The 25154-nt window shown below is 35.6% G+C and overlaps 1 protein-coding gene across 1 annotated transcript in view; it reads right to left on the bottom strand.

Moving 5' to 3' along the window:
* LOC149803413 (uncharacterized) overlaps window positions 1-6824 on the bottom strand; it is a 40793-nt gene extending 33969 nt beyond the window's left edge. The window contains exon 1 of the mRNA XM_089951406.1: window positions 6536-6824. Coding sequence (XP_089807532.1) covers window positions 6536-6707 — 172 coding nt within the window. The 5' untranslated portion in view covers window positions 6708-6824. The remainder of the gene's footprint in view (window positions 1-6535) is intronic.
* Window positions 6825-25154: the final 18330 nt, after the last annotated feature.

The following is a 25154-nucleotide window of genomic DNA, read 5'->3' as shown; positions in this document are numbered from 1 at the left end:
CAGTGTTTATTGTTATGCTAGCAATTCTAACTGACATCACAGACCACCTAAATAAATTAAATTTAAAATTGCAAGGGCAGCATCAAATATTGCCAACTCTGATGAAGGAAATTAGTGTTTTTGAAACAAAGCTGGGCTTATTCATCAGTCTATCGAATCAATCTAATTTTACACACTTTCATGCACTTTCCAAGTCAGCACAAGAATCTCCAAATCTAGTGAAAAGTGAACAGTTCAACATATCATTAGAAAAGTCAAAATTGAATTTCTCTGCTCCTTTCAAAGACATTCGCAGTCTGACTTCTCTGCTACTTTTTGCTGAAAATCCATTCAGATGTGCTATTTCTATCGTAGCCACAAAGATGCAGTTATTGGGAGGAGATGAAGTGCAGTGCAACTCGAAATAATTGAAATGGAACATAATATGGCTCTTCGTGACAAACACAAGGATATGCCGCCAACTGAGTTCTGGATGACATGTTTCTTCTGATGAATTTCCAAAAAAAAATTGAAATGTTGTAAAAAGATATTGACAATGTTTGGAAGTACCTACGTCTGTGAAGCTGGATTTCTGCAATGACCAATATCAAGTCAAAAAAAACGAAACTCTTTGACTGACGAACATTTAGAAAATCTAATGAGGGCAACAGTTACTGAATTTCAACCGCAAATAAAAAAAAATTGCAAGTACAATTCAAAGCCAAATATATCACTATAAACGTGCTTGAACTTTTATTGCTAGACGTTTGTGCGCTGAACTATTACAAAGTATACATACATTATTACTTAATAAATTTTAATAAAGATAAACAATTGTGAATAATTTTTATAGTCGTTGCTTTTTAATTTTCTGCTGCAGCCCTCGGCTTCAAGAAAACATTTTCAGTGGCCCATGGTGTTAAAAAGGTTGGACAGCACTGATTTAGAGCAAGTCCTTGATCTATCCCTGAGGTGAACTTTCCTATCCGTTCAATTACACGTACTTTGTATTTGACTAGAGTGGGGCATCAGAGAAAAAAAAAATAAGATTATGTATATGTTTTATACTAAGGATAATAATATTCGACCAATCTGTTAAATCTCCTTTATGCTATATTGTAGTTATTTTCAGTCGTAACATATATCATAACCAATCCGCAGCTGACAGTATAAATCTTGTTTTCATCAACTGTATCAAAGAGTACAATCTTGTTTTCATCAACTGAGCAGACAGCATAAATATTCCTTTCATCAAATGTCCCTTCTAAAAACAAAGCTTTTCCTATTTTCGGAGACGAAACTTTATCGATAAGCAAAACCTCTAGCGTTATTCTTATTTTGTTCCTTCTGAGTCATTTTCTAATTTCTCAAGCAAGAGGGAGTTGACATATGCAACTCTTTTATTCTTGCTATTTTGTGCAATTAACGTAATTTAAGCAACCTAATCTGCATTGATTTAATTTATTTTCGACCGCTCCGGTGGCCTAGTGGTTAGAGCGTCCGCCTCAGATGCAGAAGGTCTGGGGTTCGAACCCCGACCGAGTCATACCAAAGACTTTTTTAAAAAAATGGTACTAAAAGCTGCATAGCTAGATCCTCAGCATTAAGAGATTAGTGATAGGACTGGTCGGCCTGACGTCAGGACTGGTGACTGGGTAGGACATCATGCTACATGTCTGCGGCAGGATGTTCCAGTGCTAGACATCACTATAAACTGCCACACTGCAGACATCGTAGCGATATGAATGAAATTATTTTAAAGCAACGTTGTAAATCCAAATCTTTATATATAAAAAAATAACACACACATTTATTTTCAGATTTTCAAAAACTGACATTAGGTTGTATCTCTCATTTCTTCATTGCTAGATCAATAAATTGCTATGCTTTGAATTGTATGATGTGTGGCTATCATTATCTTAACGTGGTATAACATCTTAGAGATCAAAATGTATTCATAATTATATAGCACACTCAAACAGCAATAATGGTTTTTCAGAGATGCGTGGCGCCTGAGGTAAAATAACGTCTCAATATTTTGGAAAATGGAGAGTTTAACGTTCGTGACGTCAAGAATAGGTTGAACCATGAGCGCTCCTTTTCTACAGGTAGGGTACCTACCATGACCGTAAACAGTTTTTGAAAGTACAAGGTTCAATCAGTTGTCAGATTTTCTTACAGTAAAGAGTAATATTCGTGCATTCAGTCTTAATCTATCGGTTGTGTAATGCATTTTTTTAGCATTTCCTTGAATGAATGTTTTTAAAATAATTTCATGTTACATTTTTTAAATTAAACTCGGTTGCACAGAATGAAGTTTTCATAGCGCGAAGAAGCACCTTGACGTTCAGAAATGAATGTTGATCTTTATGGCTGCTGATAAGGAAGGGATTAATTGCCATGTTTCGAAAGGGCATGAAAATAAATGATAGTTCATAAATCTATTTTTGATGTTTAAAATACTGATCGCATGGCAAATATGATGATGTAATGAGTGGCTGTTAAGTCAGAACACAAATCGGTTGAAGCTGAATTGAAGTGTATATCTTCGAAATGGTTTATAGGATTTACTGCTATTATGTGGAACACGTATTATTCTAGCATACATCAATTAATTAGTGTATATTTGTTCCAGTTCATCACAAATACATGAGTGAGTGTGCTGTTATTCTTCTCTAAATATCCACGTGAACCTGTTTGTTTCAGTACGGAGACCGATACAGCAAGAACAGGTTCAACGAATGGAAACAAAATATAGGTCGGAAAGAGTAACCTGTCTATTTCAACTTTTCGTGTAGCATTTATAAGGGCCTGGTATTGCATTGTTTGTATTGTTAAAGAATTAAATCAAAAACAGAAAAGAAAAGACGGCGAGCGTATGTCATTTTAAACAATTGTTTAAATCCACAAAGACAATGTCTGACCGCAAGTATACATATTTATTATATGAACTAGACCCTCGACACTGTCCTAATACATAAAAATAAACAAAAGCAAACGATTAAACCAGGTTTTTGTTGTTTATTGTGTGAGATACGGACAGTGACTGGGAGTAGGGTTGATTAGCATAATAATTTATTTGCTTCAGTCTCCAGACGAATCACAAACGTTTTCCTTAATCAATATTTGAAGTTTTGAGCTTCATTTATCATGACTTTAACTCCCATGGTCATTTCATTGCAGAACGGGTTTTGTATTATGTTCAATCATCACGATACTTAAGTATCTAAGCATCCAAGTGATTCGTTCTTTAAAGATATCATGATTAAGGTTAATAAAATAAAATTATGCTTCTTCGATTTCAAAGTATTTTGTGCACGCAAATCTTCCCTATTCTTTTCAAAGAAATATTTTTCTCATCGGACAGTGTAAAGAAAAACTATACTGCATCGGAACCTTGCTGCCTCCCATCAGAACGTTAGCATTTCTGCATCGGCCGAATTTATCTAGCTCTCCAGAGTTATAAGGTAATAAATTACGTTCGATCGTCAGATGCCAGATTAACAAATATTTGTCTAAGATTAGAGAATGGATCCGAACGTTTACCTTGAATTTACATTAAACTTACCTTTAATCTTTGCGCTAGCAATAAGCTTTTGGCCTTGAAGGTCAATAAGCCTCTCTTGCACTTTAGTGCATCCGATGTTAAACATTTTTGCTACTGTGCATTTCAAGTAGCAGCTATTAGCATGCAGCAGTTTAAAAATCAAATTTAAAATTATCTATCTATGAATTGATCATGTTGTTCAGTGCTCGCTTGATTTTATTGTCTCTGCTATGGACGTTGTTTTCTGAAAGTTTATGCTAAGAATGTATCGCTCTATTTAAAAAAAAGGTGAATTTAAGTGAAAAGAAAGTCTTGTTATATACATTATATACTTCCCTCGAAAAAGTCTATAACTGTTAAGATCTTAGTACAAACAAAGTACTGTAAAAAGACCTATTTTCTATTTTCCTAGTGACCATATATTACTGCAAAAATTGAGATTAAGAAGTCAAGAGAAATTCACGAATGTAGTTATCTGAGGTAAAGCAGGATGAAAGCCAATTTTTTTAGTTACTAATCATTATGTTTCCTAATTTTATCCACTAGCTCTGTTCCAATCCATATCTGAATTTTACCAAAGCCCTTTTTAACATACAAATTCAGGCTTGAAATAATTCGTTTAAATGTTGACCGGGCGATGCATGACATTACGCAAGCTTTAACACAGGCACGAACGAATATCCGGACGTCCAAGATTACTTGACCCCCTCGCTGTCTTTCAAAACTCGATGAAACTTATACCAGTAGAATATACACGGTATAATGTCGGTACAAGAGTGACTTACACAGTGTACGATATCACTGTACATCTAATTTCTTAAGGCAAAACTGACTCAGAATACCAAAAACGGAAGTAAAAGAAAAAGTACCTCACACGTAGGTAATTTAATTTCCTGCTACGTTCCTATCTAACTACATCAAATCATCTTTGAAAGGAAGGGGATGTAATTTGTATGATTAACGAGACAGCTGTCTTCAGTTCCCATTTACACTGATTCCTAAATGGAAAGTCTAGGACTAAAACAAAGTGGATTATCACCATGGCGTCTAATTTCCGATATGTTGAAAATTATACACCACATTAATACTCCTTTTTTGTACCATGCATCCGTTTATTGACATTCCTCTTCGAAATCGAGTTCAAATTCCGTTATTAAGTTCACAGTAAGTAAAACATATAGATGACCTGTAAATGCCAGTTTAATCGTTGTGTACATTACTCCGGTATATTTTTTAACTAACAAGTCTGAAACAAAACATACGCCTCTCTTAAAATCTCTTATGACTACACTCTCGGATATAAACAATTACCGATTTTTTTTTTTCAATCGGGCAGCACCTTCTAGAACGATATATAATGTAGTGTATTTCAGATTCTATAGTACTAACATCCTTCTTCCAATGCATGTCGAACGTTCCATTGGCCGAGTGGTTAGAGCATCCATCGGATGCGGGAGGTCGAGGGTTCTAACCCCGGCCAAGTCATACCAAAGACATAAAAATGGTACTATCAGCTACATCGCTTGGCGCTCAGCTTTAAGAGGTTAGTGGTAGGACTAGTTGATCTGGTGGCAGGTTAATATGACTGGATGTTACATGATGTTACATGTCTGCGGCATGATGCCCCAGTGCTAGACATCACTATAAACTGCCACGCTGCAGACGTCGTAGCGATATGACTGAAATTTTTTTTTAAAGCTGCGTTAAAGATCCAAATCACACACCTTCCAATGCATAACCTTGAAGGAATCTCCCCCACCCCAGTCCACTGGTGCAACCCTCATTCATCCATGACATAGACTCCAAAATCTGCAGATATGGTTTTGACTGGACCCGTGTCTATGAACTCCCGTTTTCTTTGTATCCTGTAGTTCAGATAAACGAGTTGCCGTTGTAAGTATACCAGTCCATCTTAAGGAGTTTACAACACATTCACAAATATCAATTGGAGTTCAAGTAACGCCACCAACTGAATAAAGCCTATATAGCCATTTTCAAACTGCGAAATAATGTATTTTACATATTTAGCTATTCCGAAACAAGGTTTTTGCTTATTTGTGTGTATTTTAGTATGTTTAGGGTTATGTTTTGTTTTGTTTGTGGGAGAGTGGGGGAGTATATTTTATTCTGCAAATTTTAATGAGCGTGCACATTTAAAGTATCTTAAATATTTCTTGAATGTTGTCAATGCAAATAATATACGGTAATTTAATTAAAAGTATACTTGAAACAATAACCAGAGCAGTAATATTGCTGCGGAAAGATTGGAAAAAATTCCAAAATGCTGAAATGTTCATTACCAAAATGGCACATTCCAAGTAGCACATGTGAACAACGTTAACACATATGAACAACGTGAATGAGAACTTGAATGTAAGAAATGATAGGAAAGGGAAAAGAAACGTCATGATTAAAAGAAGAAGAAAATCAGCTTTAGGTCTGGTGTGGCATAGAAAAGCGGTGGACCTAGGCCCAAATCTTTAGGTTTGGTGTGGCATAGGAAACCGGTGGACCTAGGCCCAAACCTTTAAGGTACAAGACGGGCGTCAATTTCATTATGCAGCCTTGTTAACGAAGATGTGCACTAAAACATTTTAGATATATTTTTGTTATTATATCTAAGAATATTACTTTTTTCTTACTTTCTAAAAATACGGGACAGTTAGATTTGAAATAATCAACTTGCCTATGTTAGGTTAGATTAAGATGCAAGATCAATATATTCAGAGTTGATTTTCTATGTAGACAGCTTTACTTGGAAAGTCCATAAAATAGAGAAAATCAAAAAACACAGGAAAACTTAAAAATGTAACCACAACTGAAAGACAGTTGTTACGTTTTAACTGTTGTTAAATAATATACCGTTAATGTTACATGAGCACATGTTTGGTTGCAAGCGCCATTTAGAAATATCGAGCGAAATATTGTAACGGTATAAAATTTTCCATATATTAAAAATGCATCAACATTAAACGAATAATCACGACCTCAGATTAAAATTCTGCTTACCAAATGGATGCATCAATCCTAGGAAAATCCAAGTAAGAGCTATGAATACTCCAAACTTCTGAACTTCTTTCAGTACTCGAATGAAAGAATTGCGGGGCTTCGAACACATATTCGGATGCAGTTCAAATATTCTATATGTAGTGTTGATTATCCTTGCAGGCGCTCGTGTCATTTAGGGTAGGAAGATTTCTATCACACAGAGACGTTACTCACTGCAGTCCTTTCTTGTTGACCGTATTCAATGTATTTTGTACATCTACAACAGTGGTGCATATCAATTCTTTCATTGAGCCGCCGGGAAACTGAACTTCCTATATTTATTGCGCTGATCGCCGTTTGTTTTGTTGGGTGTTGGCTCTAACTACATTCGCAATATGCTAAAGAAACAAAAAGGCAATATAAAAAAACTATTACTCTGGGCTTGTTCTTTGACAATCAACCACGCTGATAAGTCTCATTTGACTAGCAGGTGGTGCTGCTAGATTGTGGTTTTCTCCAATGGCCTCTAGCTGTTATAAGAAATTACTCTTCCCAGTTGTTTTAAGAACGGTATTCTGGATCACGATACACATTTTTAATTTGCACTAGCTTTATAGAGTTGATATTATTACACTTGTAACTAGTTAAAATAGATTTAATATAATAAGATGTATGTGTTTTAGCAGGGATTAGATTCACTTTATGTTTTCTTTACTACAGCAACAAAATATCCGGGAAAAAAAACCAATGTATTGCATATTGTTTCAGACATTTCTCTTTGAAATATGAACAATAGAGGTTCAAGGATATCCATAGTTTTTAATCGTTGAACTGTGAACTAAGTTTTGAATTCTGACCTAATGAATTCATATTTCCAGTTATTTCTTGATCAAGCTGGTCGATCAAACACATTTACAAGTCCCGATAGGCAATACACAATAAACAAAAGAAAAAGTTTTATAGAATCGGGGTACACGTGAAAATTGTCTTTACAATGAAATTATCATCAAAGTGACATAAGCATTTCATGAACTCAAAATTATCTTGATGAATCATTAAACATGTCGAGCGAAAGGGCATTCCCGTTATCGATTTCACGTAATATTTATTGGCAGTCATATATCTAGCGAGAAGAGATATTCTGGGTGCAATGTATGAAGCTGGTCTCTTCTTCAAATTTTACGATAAATTCAGGCAACTCCAAATGTGACTTTTAAGTGCACATACGAGCGTAACCTTTGTATGTAAAGTTGTAAAAGGTACTTTCTTTCATACATGACCACTGTTATTCAGACTGATAAATCCATATCATATTTTATATTACCCTCGTTTAATAGCACCACCTTACGCCGTAAATAACACCATCAAGTCACGTAAGGCTATAACCAAATGTCCAAAGGCATCAGATATTTTCAATTGTATTGCATTCATTCAGGGCTTTTAGTCATGTGAAAAATAGACCCTCACCTCTGTGCTCATTTCAAAATGAAATTTATAAAACTAAATTAATTATTTATATATTATGATCGCCAAGTATAGAAATCAATCAAGAAATTTAATTTTATGGGGGGGGGGGTATTCTTTTTGTAAAACCGGGACTTCCGACACAACGCTTCATTCGAGTTATGAAATTTGCTCCTGACATGGAATTCTTTAAACAAAATAGACCAGAACATCTTTTTTAATTTGTCAGATTATTTTCAAGCAAGATCTAGAATCGAATGTGTTTCATGATGGAAGGGCATAATCTGCAATACAGTGTAAACAATATTTTCAAACAACCAGCGGGGAAAAATGGTTTGTACATCTGTTCATAAGCGTAACGGGAGCGCTGTACGACAAGCAACACAACAGACATGAAACCTTGCGAAACTATTATATCAGGGGATCGTATATGCAGGTATGCACGGCGGCTTCAAATGGAACGTTTGCACTGGTTTCAGAATATAATATATTGGTACGAATCAGTAAAAAAAAGGATAAAAATCGGTCCTTACACGTCTCGGGTAGTATTTTAAGGACAAGAACTTCAATAGATCTTTCCTAATTTTGTAGCAGGCAACGTGATTAAATTCGACAAAAGTGATTTGCTTGGTACCAGTGATATCTTTTTCACTAAAAATCATTCATCAGGCAGGAATAAAAAAATTTTTAAAAAATAATAAAATCTTGAAATGTCATTAAAGACTGCTTGCTTAATCTCTGAGGAATATCAAAGATCGATTGTAATCTGATTATACGACTGGGAAATGACTGTGTTAATCAAGAACTTGACAGTTCATAGCTCATGAGCATGCGCTGGCAAGGAATGCGCAGCAAATATTAAAAAGAGCACAGTGTGAATTTTACCATATTTAACTTTTAGCAATCCCGTATCTAGACAGTGGCGTGGCATGAACGACACTGACTGAGAAAAGTTGGTTACTTATGCATTACCCCTTATTCACTGTTCAGTCATGAACAAGTAAACATTTATTCCTCATTCAACATCTTTTTATTCATCTAGTTGGTTACTTATTCATTATTCCCGATTGAATAAGGAAAAGGCTACCGTTTAGCTATTGTCGATGAAAAATTAATCCTAAAATTCTGAACACTCTTCAGGGCATTCATAAATGAAGCTCCACCTTGACCCCAATAATAAGATGAGAGAAAACAAATCGTCTAGCCCAATAGGAGAAATACGAGGGTTCTTAACGGTGCCAGCTATATACAGTACTATACAGAAAGATGATCGATTATGTTACATTTTTAATGCCTTAAACTCATCCATAAAGCTGGAAAAGTTTATATATATATATATATATATATATATATATATATATATATATATATATATATATATATATATATATATATATATATATATATATATATAACACGGAAACATATGGAACGTCCCCTTCTTAGGTTACATGAACCTATCTTCTTTAAGATTTTATATCTGGATTTATGTTCCATCCACAAATCAAAAAATCAAGTTAGCAGTACACGAGTAGGTATATGAAAAGTGGCAAGGACTAAGAGTACTTGTATATACTTTTGCGCGGATCAGAAATACAGTGGGTTATTACAAATGAATATCGAAACATTGATCATATTAAAAATGATAATACAAAATAAACTACAGCAAATAATTTAAAGAAGATTAAAGAGAAGACGGGGGCAATAAAGGAATTCCGTGGCGGGTACCGGAGGGAGATCGTGCCAGTAGGTATTTTGTCTTAGACGAGTATTGACATATTTAAGTATCTTTAATATAACTCAAAGATGTGAGTGCTTAGACCACTTGATATCTCTACTGATCCAAACAGCAATTAGTTTGTACTAACAGTGATGAATGACTGGTTTAACCCATGCATTAGTCTATGTCATTGTAATGTATGTTTCTTACAATTAAAAAATATAATGGTAACAATTTTCATCGTCCTCTCTACGTGTGTACAATGGGCTATCAAGTAAGAAATTTTGAGAGAAAAAATCATTCTGCAAATCGCTGCAGTTGTTTCTTATCCAAGTTTGAATAATTGATGATAACCTGTTGTTAGAATAATAATATAGAGGGACATGATTATGTGTAGGTGAAAATTTACGCTCAAATATTAAATAATCTAGTTCATGTTTTACTGGATTCGGCAGTGTTCCAGACTAAAAAATTGTGTGCAAAGTACAGAGTTTATGAAAGTTTCTTCTTTCCGATATTGGGAACGAAAGGGATTCTCTGTAAATAGTTTTAGTAGAAGCGCTACGTGTGAGTCCAGTTTCAATTCTTCCAGATTCAAATTGCAGTTTTTTCGAGTCTTAATAAGTCAGTGGCAGTAGTAATTATCAGATATTATATCATCATACGCGGGGAAAGTGGCTTATATAAGAGATAGACTCCTACTAATGCTGTCCTACCTAGATTGTATTTAATGACCCTCAAAACATTTAGCTTTTGGGATGTATGTAAGCATATATTACCAATAGGTTTCGAAAAGCTACCAGAGTTAGCGAATGTCCGACCAAGGTGTTGGTGATGCTCAACAAAAGGTAATTCTCATTTTTAAACTCAAGCTAGGGAAAATCTGGTTCTAATTTATTGAATTAAAACATAACTTTGGTCTTTGAAGCGTTAAAACTAACTTACTAACCATTTTTTGTGCAAATGGTCTATAGTTTTACGATCAGAGTTTTTCACGTATTCGATGTCATCAGCATTAGACGAAAAATAAACGAAGTAACTATCATCAGCCAAGAGTCTTGTGACACTTATCGTAGTAATGTGATATATATATATATATATATATATATATATATATATATATATATATATATATATATATATATATATATATATATATATATATATTAAAAATCAAATATACTTTTAATTATCAGATGTGTAGCTGGATGATCACATATAGATAGTTCAACTGGAATTACACCCGAGCGCCACACGTCGCTGTGCTTGATACAATAATAGGGCCAAGTAAAGTGGATAAGAACAGTGATCCCCATATAGGTCAGTAATTATATTTTCTACACTGTTCACTGTCATTATCACCCTCAGATTTCTTAAATTAGCGTTTAGTAAATCCTCATTTGACTCCGAAGAAAAATAACGTTTTTAGAAGAACTGAGGTCATTTTGAGGTCATATTCAATGGTATTATTTAAGGAATCCCAAAAACTGACTGCTGATGATGATGGTCGATAAACTACGCATCTCAAATAATTACAACGCTAAGCAAATCGATCTATCCATAAACATTCTATAGTTTTATCTAAGATTTCCAACTGTGTTATAAGCATCAATTCGTTGATTTTTTAAACCATAACATCACGACCACCACCATTATTGGATCTATCTGACTAGATTGTGAAATCCTTCATTGTGAAATCATCTTCTAGTGTCATCAAAATGGGTTTCGGTTAATGCAAGTATATGAAAATAATCAAGATGTGTTAACATGTAATCTGATTTATGATGAACATTTTTATGTTTAAATCTACTAACAGTATTGTATCGTCTGCTCGAGAGGAGTTGCTACATTAGCGAGATGATGATGATGAGGAGGAGGAGGAGGATGCCGTTATCTGTGTCACGGAACCTGAATTTAGTTCTACATCCCATGAAAGCATAATGAAGAGTGAAATCCATAGTACAAACATGACTACTTATATTACCAATGGGCTAAACAAAAACGCAAATAAACACAAGAAAGAAATCACATTTTGGTGGTATGATTTGAGAGCTTAAGATTGTCTACTTCAGGTGAATATTTATAATCAACATGTTTACACTAGAGTATAATAGTCATTATTTATAGTGACTTAAGACCTGTAATCAGTAGAAATTCAAATAAAAAATCGTTAAATTTCAAAATTTTCTTACCATGCAGGCGTCTGGATCAAATGAGGAATAGCCCAATGTTTATCCTATGGAAAATGATTATACCAACCATTATTCATTAGGTGCAGTAGATCAAATAAATGCATATCCTATGGAGAATAATGATACTACCCATTATCGAATAGGTACGGTAGATAGTCCAATGGATATCCTGTAGAAAATAATTATACTAACCATTAGACAATAGGTATGGTAGATAGTCCAATGGATATATAAATAATAATAATAATGAGGACTTTGTATAGCGCCTAATCTTTAGAAGCTCTAAGCGCTTTACAACATTATCGAATAGGTACGGTAGATAGTCCAATGGATATCATATAGAAAATAATTATACTAACGATTAGGCAATAGGTATGGTAGATAGTCCAATGGATATATAATAATAATAATAATAATAATAATAATAATGAGGACTTTGTATAGCGCCTAATCTTTAGAAGCTCTAAGCGCTTTACAACATTAGGCAACACCTATAAGATAAAAAACATATAATAATATTATTACAAAAACAAACACCATGAAATTATAAAAACATTAAAAAATAAAAAACATGCTGAGAATATTTCAGGTAGGAAACATTATTAGGTCTTTAGGTTTGTTCTTGCAGTCGAAATAAGTGAGTTTTGAGAGCCTTCTTGAATGTGATCACTGTGTCTTTGTGTCTAAGTTCAGTGGGCAATTCATTCCACGTTGCTGGGCCCTGGTATGCAAAAGAACGCTGTCCATATGACTTTGTTTTCATAGTGGGAATAATGAGTATACGATTGTCAGAAGAGGAGCATAAGTATCTTGCTGGTGTGTACACATGGGTGAGATCGCATAGGTATGTTGGACTAGAGTCCGACAGTGAAACGTAGCACAGAGAACAAATTTTGTGTTTGATTCTGGATCGAATGGATAGCCAGTGTAGGGTACAGAGCAGCGGGGAGGTGTGCTCTGATCGTGGTACTCTAAGTATGATTCGAGCAGCTGTGTTTTGAACTTTTTGAAATTTCTGGAGTAGATATTGAGATGAACCAGACAGAATTGAGTTACAATAGTCCAGTCTTGAAAGTACTAATGAACACACAAGTGTTTTATTGGCATCAACTGAAAGATATTTGCGAATTGAGCTGATGCGTCTCAGCTCAAGATATGCAGCCTTGCATATGTTCATGACATGTTGGTGCAATGTGAGATTACTCTCCAGAGTAACACATATGTTTCGTACTGATTGTGTGAATTTAATGTTGGCGTTGCTGACATTTATTGTTTGAGGTAAAGGATGTGAATGAGAAAGTCTTTGTGTTGTGATCAGAATGGCCTCAGTTTTATCATCATTCATCTGCAGCTTGTTACATGTCATCCATGATTTCACATCAGAAATGCACCTCTCTACACCTTGGATGATAGCATCAACTTCAGTTGGGTGGCTAGATTTGTATATTTGCGTGTCATCAGCGTACAATTGGTGAGACACTGGATGATGATCTATGACACTTGAGAGCGGCTGAGTGCACAGAATGAAGAAAACAGGTCCAAGAACTGACCCCTGAGAAACACCACAACATAGATCAACTGGGCTGGAGTGTATTCCATTTGCAGATACAATATGTGTCCTGTTGACCAAGTAGGACTTGAACCACAGTAAGGCTGTATCATGAATGCCAAATACATGCTGGAGACGGTGAAGTAATATATCATGGTCTATTGTGTCAAATGCTGCAGACAAATCAAGGAGGGTGAGGACTGTAATCTTTCCGCTATCCAACGCAGAGAGAATGTCATTAACTACTTTTAGACGAGTTGTTTCAGTACTCTGGCAACGGTGATATGCAGATTGTACATTGCTAAAAAGACTGTTTGAATTTAAATGAGATACAAGCTGGGATAGAACAACCTTTTCTAAGATTTTTATATGAATGGGAGATTAGAAACTGGGCGGTAGTTCTTTAAATCGTTATGGTCTAGTGTTGGCTTCTTCAGCAGAGGCTTTACAATGGCAGTTTTGAAAAAGAATTCCCCTGATGAGAGAGAGGTATTAATAACATCAGTTAGTGAAGACAATACTGGATCTAGGCACTCAAGCAGCAGTGATGATGGAATTGGATCAAGTTCACATGACTTTGGTGCACTCTTCATCACGATTGTACGTACGAAATCCATAGAGACAGGTTCAAATGCTGCTAATGGTTGCCGCTTAAATTCTCTATCCCAACTGTATGGTGACGATGAGTCATTTGAAATTGTGGTGTCAATCTTATCTCTAATGGTTTGTACTTTGTCATGGAAGAAATTTACAAACATGTCCGGAAGGTCGACTGGAGAGAAGGTAGTTGGAAGTGGTGTTGATTTGTTCCTTGACATTAGCTTGTTAGTAATCTCGAAGAGCTCTTTGCAGCTGGAACTTTCCATGATCTTAGTAGTGTAGTGGGCTGATTTCGCTGCATGGACTCTATTTGTGACATTCTTCTTAGCGACTTCATAGATTTGCTTATGAATAGTGAGTCTGGTGGAAAGCCAGGGCCTCTCAGCTTTACGGCGGTCTCTTTTAGCAGTGCGAAGCTGGTCCCTAACACTGCTATACCATGGAGAACACTTTTGAATTGATACTCTGCACTTGGTAGCTGGGTCATGTTTGTCAAGTAATGAAGGCAGACAGTTATCGAGTTGTTCTGCGGTAGGAGGTAAGCAAGTTGTTAGGTTAGCTTGGATGTCGTGCATTAGTTTGATTCTATTTATCATACAGAGGTTTCTCTTAGTAGCAGATAAAGGTAGAGGGTTATGGACTGATACATCAAGATGGCATATAATGCAGAGGTGATCTGATCCTATAGAAAATAATTATACTAACCATTAGGGAATAGGTACGGTAGATAGTCCAATGGATATCCTATAGAAAATAATTATACTAACCGTTAGACAATAGGTAAAGTAGATAGTCCAATGCATATTCTATGGAAATAACTACACTAACCATTAGGCAATAGGTACGGTAGATAGTCCAATGGATATCCTATAGAAAATAAGTATACTAACCATTAGGCAATAGGTACGGTATATAGTCCAATGGATATCCTATAGAAAATAAGTATACTAACCATTAGGCAATAGGTACGGTAGATAGTCCAATGAATATCCTATAGAAAATAATTATACTAACCGTTAGACAATAGGTACAGTAGATAGTCCAATGCATATCCCATGGAAATAACTAAACTAACCATTAGGCAATAGGTACATTAGATAGTCCAATGCATATCTTATAGAAAATAAGTATACTAACCATTAGGCAATAGGTACGGTAGATAGTCCAATGCATATCCTATAGAAAATAAGTATACTAACCATTAGGCAATAGGTACGTTTGATAGTCCAATGGATATCCTATAGAAAATAATTATACTAACCATTAGGGAATAGGTACGGTAGATAGTCCAATGGATATCCTATAGAAAATAATTATACTAACCATTAGGCAATAGGTACGGTAGATAGTCCAATGCATATCCTATGGAAAATAACTACACTAACCATTAGACAATAGGTACGTTAGACAGTCCAATGCATATCCTATAGAAAATAAGTATACTAACCATTAGGCAATAGGTACAGTAGATAGTCAAATGGATATCCTATAGAAAATAAGTATACTAACCATTAGGCAATAGGTACGGTAGATAGTCCAATGAATATCCTATAGAAAATAAGTATACTAACCATTAGGCAATAGGTACGGTAGATAGTCCAATGCATATCCTATGGCAAAATAACTAAACTAACCAATATGCAATAGGTACTTTAGATAGTCCAATGCATATCCTATGGAAAATAATTATATTATACTAACCATTAGGCAATATGTACGGCAGATCAAGGAGATGGGATAAGCAAGAATGACTCCTGAATCCTTATGATGAAGATTCTACTAAAGCAAGTTGAATTGGAACATTACTTATAACAAAAGCAAAGTGATAAATAGTAAGCAAGTACATGCTGTATTGCAAAAACACCACTGATTTAAGCATGGTACGTGCAAAGGGTTACAGTTGGGAGATTTCAGGAAGAGACAAACAATTTATATGAATTGGGTAACAGAATTTGAAGATATTACCCAAGTTAGTAATATATTGACTAGAATGCATAGTTTATCTATACTATGAAACATTTCTAACACGACAGAACTTACAAAGGAAACTATCTTGGAATGGTCACTGAATTAGGTCAGATATGATATTTACACTCAAGGTCAAGTTCAGCGTTTGCATTGCATGCAGTTTATTTTCTACCTCCTCTTTGTGCAGTTTCTTCATCCTCTCTAGCATTTATTTCTGAAATCAATTTATCTAAAAAAAAATTAATTTGTGACATCTTTGATACCTTTCAGAGTAACGACTCGCTTTCTATGACTACCTGTCATATGTTGCATGTCGATCTTTCCATCAAAGGTCTAGCAAAATTAAATCTTTTTGGCCTTCTTCAGTTTCCTAAGTACTGTCACCAGGTTGAAACCGTATGGAACAAGATAACCGGGTGGGATTTCGGATTTACATTGAACACTTTTAATGGTGATAAAATGTTTAATGATGAATGACTTGAATGAGAAAAGAACTATGATTAATACGTGTGTATAATATCCAAATATTGGACGAATTAAAATAATCCGCACGAATTAAATAATGAAAATACAAATAAATAACTTTCACAGTACAAGGACAAGGGGTGAATGACTCACAGTGATTTCACAAAGAAAGAATGAGGTATTTTACTCAAATAGTAAAAATTAATTCACTCAGATAGTGAAAAGGATGAAAACAAAGGGATAGATGTATGAACTATCTTTACAGTCCCAAAACACACTGGGTATTATAAACCCCAAAGATTAGACCACGACTAAAAGGTTACATGTATGGAGTTACACACTCCGTCACCAGCACACTTGGCTACCAGTCACACTGGTCAATCAAGCAGTCAGTATTCCAGGTTGGTCAGTCAAGTAATCAGCGTTCACCAGTCTCCATCAGCAACGACCGATCACCTGCTACTCGACCAGCAACACTGTTTACTCAGTTCTACAGCTGCTGTTGTTCAGCTTCACAGCTGCTATGGTTAACTTCTATGGTTAGCTCTGCAGCTGGTACCACGTCGACTCCGATCACTCCGATAACTTTGATCACTCTGGTCAGCTATGCAGATGCGACTCCAATCACTCTGGTCATCACTCCAGTCACTCTGGCCAGCTCTACAGCTGAATATGTGCAAGTCCTTGAAGTAGTCCGCTCACTGACAAGACGTTCTGTAATGTAAAGATTTAGTCTTACGGTGAGGCATTTATACACTGACGATGCCGCAATACAGCGTTTGTGCGCTGGAAGTATTCGGTTCTTCCCATCGAAAGCACTTCGCACGTGCGGCATAAGATGAACCGAACTCAAAATTTCGAAATCTTTGTAGAATATACATAAATCACCATCGGGTATCGTTGTACACAAGAAACGAAACCCGAATATATGTATTTAATAAATAAAAGGATTTATACAGTTCCGTGACACCGTATTTGGTCATATCCTGTACCAAATTAGCCAGGGTCGCCCTTCTGAGATTTCAACACACGAATAACTTTCAATCTTGCCTTCCACTACTAGAACTGAATAATCCGCTCGGACTTCCCTTTCTTATTTACTTTGCCAACTATGTGAGCACAGAACCGTGAGCATCACGGTAACACTATACAGCCCCTCAAGAAAGGACGTAATGAAAACACTACTAAACTTGCAGAAATGCAGGAGGAGGATTAATAGCCTAACACTTTGGTGTAATGAACTTTAACATTATTCAAGACAGTAGTGTTTAAATTTAATAAATGTTAAGTCTGACTCACTGAAGGACAGCGCTGAAAATATCGTTCTTTATGCGTTTCAAAATAAGTTTCACGAAAACGTCGGGCCTGAAGACACTGAATGTGACTTTATGTGCTTTCCCGTAGATTCGTGATCAATTTGTTCCAACATGTGTCGCATCGCTCAGGAGTAAACTGTGAAATAGAATCTTGACTGATAAGGCAACTATGAACACTATTGAGAAAACGATCGGTGTTCTGATGTTGAAATGGATGATCCATCGTATACAGTTTTATCTACTTCAGGATCGACCTCCATCCTTGCATTCAAGTCAGAATAAACAGAACGAAGTTTGCTCAGTTGTTGTGAGTTAGGTGGAGTGTTCTGCACTTAACTTACTAGGTTACATTTCCTTTCGCTGATGTCAGTTTGTAGATCGCACAAGCTTTACCACCAAGTTCAAGGAAAGCTGGTCTGTATGTGGAGAAAACAAATGACAAGATCAACGTATTTCTACCGTATAAATAACGTTTCAATTACTCTTGTCGGTAATAAATATTTGGAAACTACATCAGACCTACATTTTTCGCCCCGAACACACTGCCTTTTTACCTTCCCGTCATCTTGGATTTTGAATTCAAAGTAGGCACACAGATCCTATTAACAGTTTGCACCAAATGAACACCCACTTGGAAGCTTTTTATGTCAACCACTCTTGCACAGGTTTTAGTTAGGGATTCATTACAACAGGAGTAACAGTTGAAATGATTTCAATGCATCTTGGACATTATATAGTAGAATATGTTCCAACAGTGAGAAAACTTGAAACAAAAAAAAGGAAAGATTTGTTGAACCGATTTCGAGAATTAAGATGGTCTCAATATACGGTAGGTATAATAAACCCCGCAAGGAGATTACTTCATTCTATATGTAGACCATACAGTTCACTCTTAAGATGATTTTGGCATGGATCGTTCTTTGATAGTCTGAAAGTAGGAACAAAATTTGTCTCGCAAAAGAAGTATTGACGACGTTCGTCGAGAGCAGTCTGTTATGTATATTTGATTTAATTTATATTTAATTGTAATTGTTTGTAAGTTTTAAAATCTGTTTATTTTTAGTTTCATTACATGTTAAAATAATGTAGTTTTGTTTACTAGGAACTCGATACTTTTCAAGAAAATAGTTTGACCTTGACTGTTCATTCATAAACATTCAAAGTTGACCTAGTTCCCGACCTCAATTCAGAAATCAGTGAGAGAAGTAAACATTTATTATTTATTTGTATCTTATACTTAAAGTAAAATGATTGGTTCATGTCATGGTCATACTGGGACTACTATACTTAAAATAAAATGATTGGTTCATGTCATGGTCATACTGGGACTACTTGCTTTTATACGTAAATACTTCTCGAAGGTTCTCGAAAGTTTACCCTCATCCGAGACTTTGTTTTGCGTTTCTAGTTACTGTATAATCATTGTTTATGTGATATCTCTCAGCCTGGGCTTAAAACACTTGATGTCAAGGTGTTCGTTTGTTTGTGACCAGGTTGGGGAATTATATTTTAATGTTTATTCGAATTATTTGGATCCTAAAGGATAATTATTTTTCCAGGAAAATTTTGAGTACTCGTACAGAATTCTTGGACAAAGACATCTCATTAATTCAAATTCCGGATTTATTGTTTGTGAATAACACAGAACTGTAGACGTTACAACACCACAAACGATACAGTATACGTAATCGCCTTCCATCTTGGACTTTTCGTCGGGACTCGAACTTGAATTCATTAGAACGTTTCATTATTAGGACTTCTGAAATTTAATTCGTGGATTATTCTTTGATTATTTTTGGATTTGATTCTTAAAACCGAAGTTCTTATTTTTTCATTTTTACAATATTTTTCCAGGGAAATAAATTACTTGCTAAAGTTTTCAAAGCTTGTTGTTTTCACTCTTTCTTGTGTTACTGTTTATTCGAGCCTAAACACGTAACATAAGAAGTCGGAGAAATATGAGGATATTTATAGATACCGGTAGTAATAAACCGTTAGTCTTGAACAGATCATACCAAAATTTTACGATGCATGAACCCTGACTCAGAGAAACTTGATTTCATTTTCAACTCATGTTTGACAGTTACTAGTTGTTATCTCTTCTAGCAATAGCAAAAGCTTTAAAAAAAAAAGCTTGTCCAGTCAGTTTTGAGAAAATGGCGTTAAATACATAGGGATATAAAACATGCCGTACATGGATTAAATTTCATATTGTTGTGTATATCTCTCTTTTCTGTAACTTCTGGTACGTGACTTTATTTAATTTTCATAGTTTTTATTCCTGGTCGTAAACTGTATATAATATTTTTTGTTATAAATTGTATGCGTAAGTTGACATCCCATCTTTAAGAATAAGGCCACAACATGATTTTGATTTCAACGTCTCTCGGACAGTTTCTTGTCAGGCATCTGTTTCAATACTGGGAAGTTTCGATAAATATATTCCTCAAACCGATTTCGAAAATAGGAAGCTCAATGTGTGGCAAGTATAAGAAAAGCCCACAAGGATAGTACCTCTTCAATCCATGTGTGGATGCGACAGTGCACTCCTAACAGTGATTTTGATATGAGCCGTTCATCGATAGTTTGTACGATGGGATATATTTTATGAGAGAGAGAGAGAGAGAGAGACTGTTTAGGGACCTGTTCCAACGGTTGGAAAAGTTAACAAATTCGTGTAGTCGAGTTCGAGAACTTGGGTACTAAATATATGAGCGGCAGGTATAACATGTATCGTACGGGGATTAAATCTTGCATATACGTATGGGCCCTAAAATCGCTTCGTTTAAGAACTTTGAGATGGGCCCTTCTTTGAGATTATCTCTCTATTGATATTTTTGACCCAGAAAAAATTTACAAATGTTGTCGCGAGATATCAGCGATATAAGGGGCAACCTATGTATACCGGGAATGAAATGCAAGTACTATGTTAATCGATTATATTAATACTTTGGTAATAAATGTGTGTGTGTGTGTGTGTGTGTGTGTGTGTGTGTGTGTGTGTGTGTGTGTGTAATTTTAACGTAGCTTTAACATTTTCCTAATCATATCGTTAAGATAACTGCAATGTGACAGTTTATAGTGATGTTTAGCGCACATTCAGCATCATGTTCCCACCCATTCACATTGCCCTGACACCAGGCCGACCAGTCCTAAAACTAACTTGTTCATGCTGAGCCCCGTTATTTTTAAAATAAGTCTTTGATATTACTTGTTAGGGGTTCGAACCCGCGACCCCCGCCCCCCCCCCCCCCTTCCTCTGGCGGTCGCTTTAACCACTTATGCCACCGGTACGGTCTGGTACTAAATTAACCTCTATTGTGAAGATGTTCATTTCAACGCCTTTTGGACAGTATCTATTTCGAGATGTGTTTTAACCTTAGGAATTGTTTAAATGAACTTCATCCTGCAGATTTCGATAAATAATGTGCTCAGTTTATGGTAGGCATTGCAAAGTTCGGATATAATCTGCCCCAAATATAGCAGTTTAATATTTCCGATATCGACAAAGATCCTCCAATTTCTCTGAATCCTCTTGACGATCATCCTCAATGCTTCTTTGGGGGATCTAATATATCCCTGAATGCAAAATATCAAAGAACGATCCTTGTAAAAGTTCCGTGTTGGGGGTGCACATAGGGTCCACTATGGACTTATGGGGTAGTCTCCTTATGGATTTTATTATACATAACAATATGTTTAGCTGTCTATTTCTCAAAATCGGCAGGACAAATATTCTTGTTACATTTTCCGACTGTAGGAGCAAATACCGAATTTGTAACCGCCACGACTAGTTGAAATGAAAATTCTCTAAATAAATAGGTGTACAGATAGTACAAAATGTTGATACAATCGATCGACATGTATATGTTTTTCATTCCAGGTACCCCCTATTCTGCTGAATCCGCAAAACAAAGTTAGGCAAGGCTTCTTTTGTGGTTGAAAGATATCTCAAGAGGTACAATTTCAAGGAAAGGTACAAATATACAGCGTGATGTTTAGTTTACAGATCATCCAATTTAAGGCCTATCAAAACCTGTGTCCACCTCCTTACATATTTAGACGCCCTATTTCTCGATGTTGTCTCGACTGATTTTATTTTACCTTGCGCTATGCTTGGAACAGATCACTATCCAGGAAGTGTCAAACAGGGATTAAGAACACAATTGTCTAATTAGGTCTTTACACATAGCAAATTTTGATATAATATATCGGTAGCGGTTTCAAATCACTTTCTACTGTTGTTTAAAGTATTGCCATCAGCCAACAAAATCCAAGGGAGATGATGAATGTAGTTTAATCATTTGCCAACATTTTAATTGCCTCCCTTGACATGCAGACTTTACCAGAACGGTAAGGCTTGATTCTTTCTCATAAAATTTTTGAAAGACCATATAATTTGTTACTATTATTACCAATACAAACTATGTTTGACAAACGAGAATGGTACCATACCAGAGACAAAGAGGGAATTAAATCACTTCATGCTAACATCAGACATCGTCCCAATGCTAAGATCCGACCTGTCAATCAAAGGTGGCGCTCTACAGTTTCACTTCCTAAACATCAGAAATAAATTGTAAAAAGAACCGATAACTGTTTTACATTTCATAAATTTGGTAATTCATTCATTGCACTTTCAGAAGCTTGTATTTTCAAGTTTGGCAAAATTCATGTTCCCTATTTTAAAAGTTACTAAGTCTCACAGGTGCTCGACGAGAGCTTGATGTTGAGAAGAGAAAAAAAAACAACAAAAAAAACAATAATCTGAAAGAAAAGAATTATAATAGTGACAAAAATACTTTAGATTACCCCCATGACCCGTTCTGACATAGGACCCTCTCTCTATCATATTATATAAGAGAGCAGGTACGTAACTTCCAAATACTTGGTTCCACCCATGAGCCTCGATATCCTTCTGCTATTTCTGTGTTTGAAGGCAAACGACCATACTCTATGGCTTGTTTTACTCCCGAGATATTTTTTTATTCATCAAGCCATCGTTGACTTTTCTGCGTTGTACCAAACTAAAGTTAGGGCTTTTTTACGAATTTTGCCTGCTGGAACAACTCCAAGCTTAAAAGAGGTACATATACCATGTTTGCGACTCGACGATACATCTCTTCTATAATTACAAAATTGTGGTAGAGGCAAAAAATTCAGCATGATGAATAAAAGCAAACTATTAAAGCTATATTGATTGTTGTGTTTATTTTAATCTGGAAGTAATAAATAGTTAACTCAATGTTCCATCTACAATAAGATTTCAAACAAGTTGGTAAATAATTTGTATTTTAAATTCATACTCTTTATTTATATCTGTCTGGCAAACCAGTGGCTTCCTTTTCCTACTCTGTCGGCCTAGCAACCACGACATAGTTAAGTGGCGCTGGTTTTATTTTCGATCCCCTTGACACATGCCATTGCTGACGTATGCTTGTGCAGCTCAACTGGACCGGAACAGTGGTGAAGTTATGTAGTTTAATACCCTGTATGGACTTAATTAGCCTTACTACACGGAAGCAATGCCCACTGACCCTGCAACAATACATTTTTCATATATCACACAAGTTAATTAGTAAAATAAATGTTATTGGTGTAAATATCTGACGCATACTGCTTACACCACTCTGTGAAATGTCAGAGGAAGTGTTTGTGCATTATTAATTAGGTTTACAAACATGTGTCAACGTTGCAATTTTGATAATCCTCCCAGTAACATAAATGAAAATAAAACATGTCAGATACTGTGTTTTTTGTTTGTCTTAGTGCTGCTTCCTGAGATTCCTGACATAATTGAGCTTAGTATTCTAGTATACTGTATGTCAGCATGGTCATGTAAGTGAATTTACTCAGTGAAAATGAATATTAATTTTTCTAAAAATTAATAGTAACATAGTTTATGCAAAGTCTATTCAATCCCGACTAATGAATAGCTTTGCACCTTAAATGTCATCAAAAAGCTTCCAGAGGCCATCCATATATGACGTCATACACCAAGGGTGATCGAACAAGTATGAAGATGGGGGTTGGGTATTTATAAAATGTGACATCACAAAACCAACGCCAGCGCCATCTACCAGAGAAATAATTTAGAATGCAGTGTTGTATTGTTTTTCTAATGCAAAGGGATTTCAAGCCAATTTTAATTTTGACAATATTTATTGGGGGGGGGGTCAAATGGGGCCGAGTTTTTGTGATGGGCCGGGGGCGGGGTACAAAAAGATTCGTTTAAATTGTGACATAATACATTAATGACTCATGACTAAAATTATTGATCACTGTGGACATTTGCAAAGGTGGCCAGGTACTAAATTGGGTCAAGAGAAAAGGACCTCAGGTGAAATCAACAGCTAACAGGATGATTTTTATTTTCGAGTCTAAGATTCAGCCAATGTGGGCATGTGAGAAAGCTTGCCAGTAGCTTCTCGTGGGTCGGTGGTTCTTTCCGGGGTTTTCCGGGTTCTTCCTCCACCATTAATACTGGTCGCCATGTATAGCCTATCGTGCTGAAAAATGGCGTTAAACCCCACAACAACAACAACAACAACAACAAAAATTTTATTTTCAACAGCTGCAGCTTTCACTGAGATTACAGCACGCTAACACCTTTATATTGACCAAATCCAAATATCTCCATATACAAAATTTAACATTTGTTTTTGCCAAATGTACTTCTCAAACACTGTATATGACTTTCTAAATGAATATGGATGTATGAGGATCTAAATAAAGTGAATACTCACCATTTTAAAGTATGTGCAATCAAATTGTAAAACAATAACACACATTGCTGAAATAGTCGGCACTGAATGCCTACATGATCTGACTTACACCATAACAGTTGCCATTACTTCAAGGTATTAAACTGTTCAAACATTAAAAATAGTTAAGAAAAAATACAAAATATATTAAATCTTACCCCGCTTTACATGGAAAGTATGCATCTTCACACTTTTCGTCCATAATTTCGATCTGCAGACGGTGCGAAGGCTGGTTCTTCTTCATAGATGGCCGGCATCTCGCTTCTACTTGAATCTTATTTTCAAACTCCAAAACTTTGATCTCGCGTACATATCCTTGCGTAGAGTAGTTCGAACCTTTCTGCAACACTTTACTGGAAAGTTTCTCTTGATCAAAAAGGTACTTAAGAGAAATGTTATCAGGAATATGCGAGAGAGAATCTGACATGGTGCCTGTATTCTGTGATGGTTCTTCCTTTCAATGGGAAGCTTGGGGTTCAGAGTAAGTCTTATTCACTCGTTTCGGACCTATGCATTTTCTTTTATTAAATTAAATAAAGGCAAACAATACCTTGTAATATAGTATGCTACCTTCCGTCAGATTATATAATGTTGGTCACTTG

The sequence above is a fragment of the Sinohyriopsis cumingii genome, chromosome 3 (genome assembly GCF_028554795.1).
Source record: "Sinohyriopsis cumingii isolate HCF-2022 chromosome 3, ASM2855479v2, whole genome shotgun sequence".
NCBI classification, from domain to species: domain Eukaryota; kingdom Metazoa; phylum Mollusca; class Bivalvia; order Unionida; family Unionidae; genus Sinohyriopsis; species Sinohyriopsis cumingii.
This window is presented reverse-complemented; position numbering and strand designations above follow the sequence as displayed.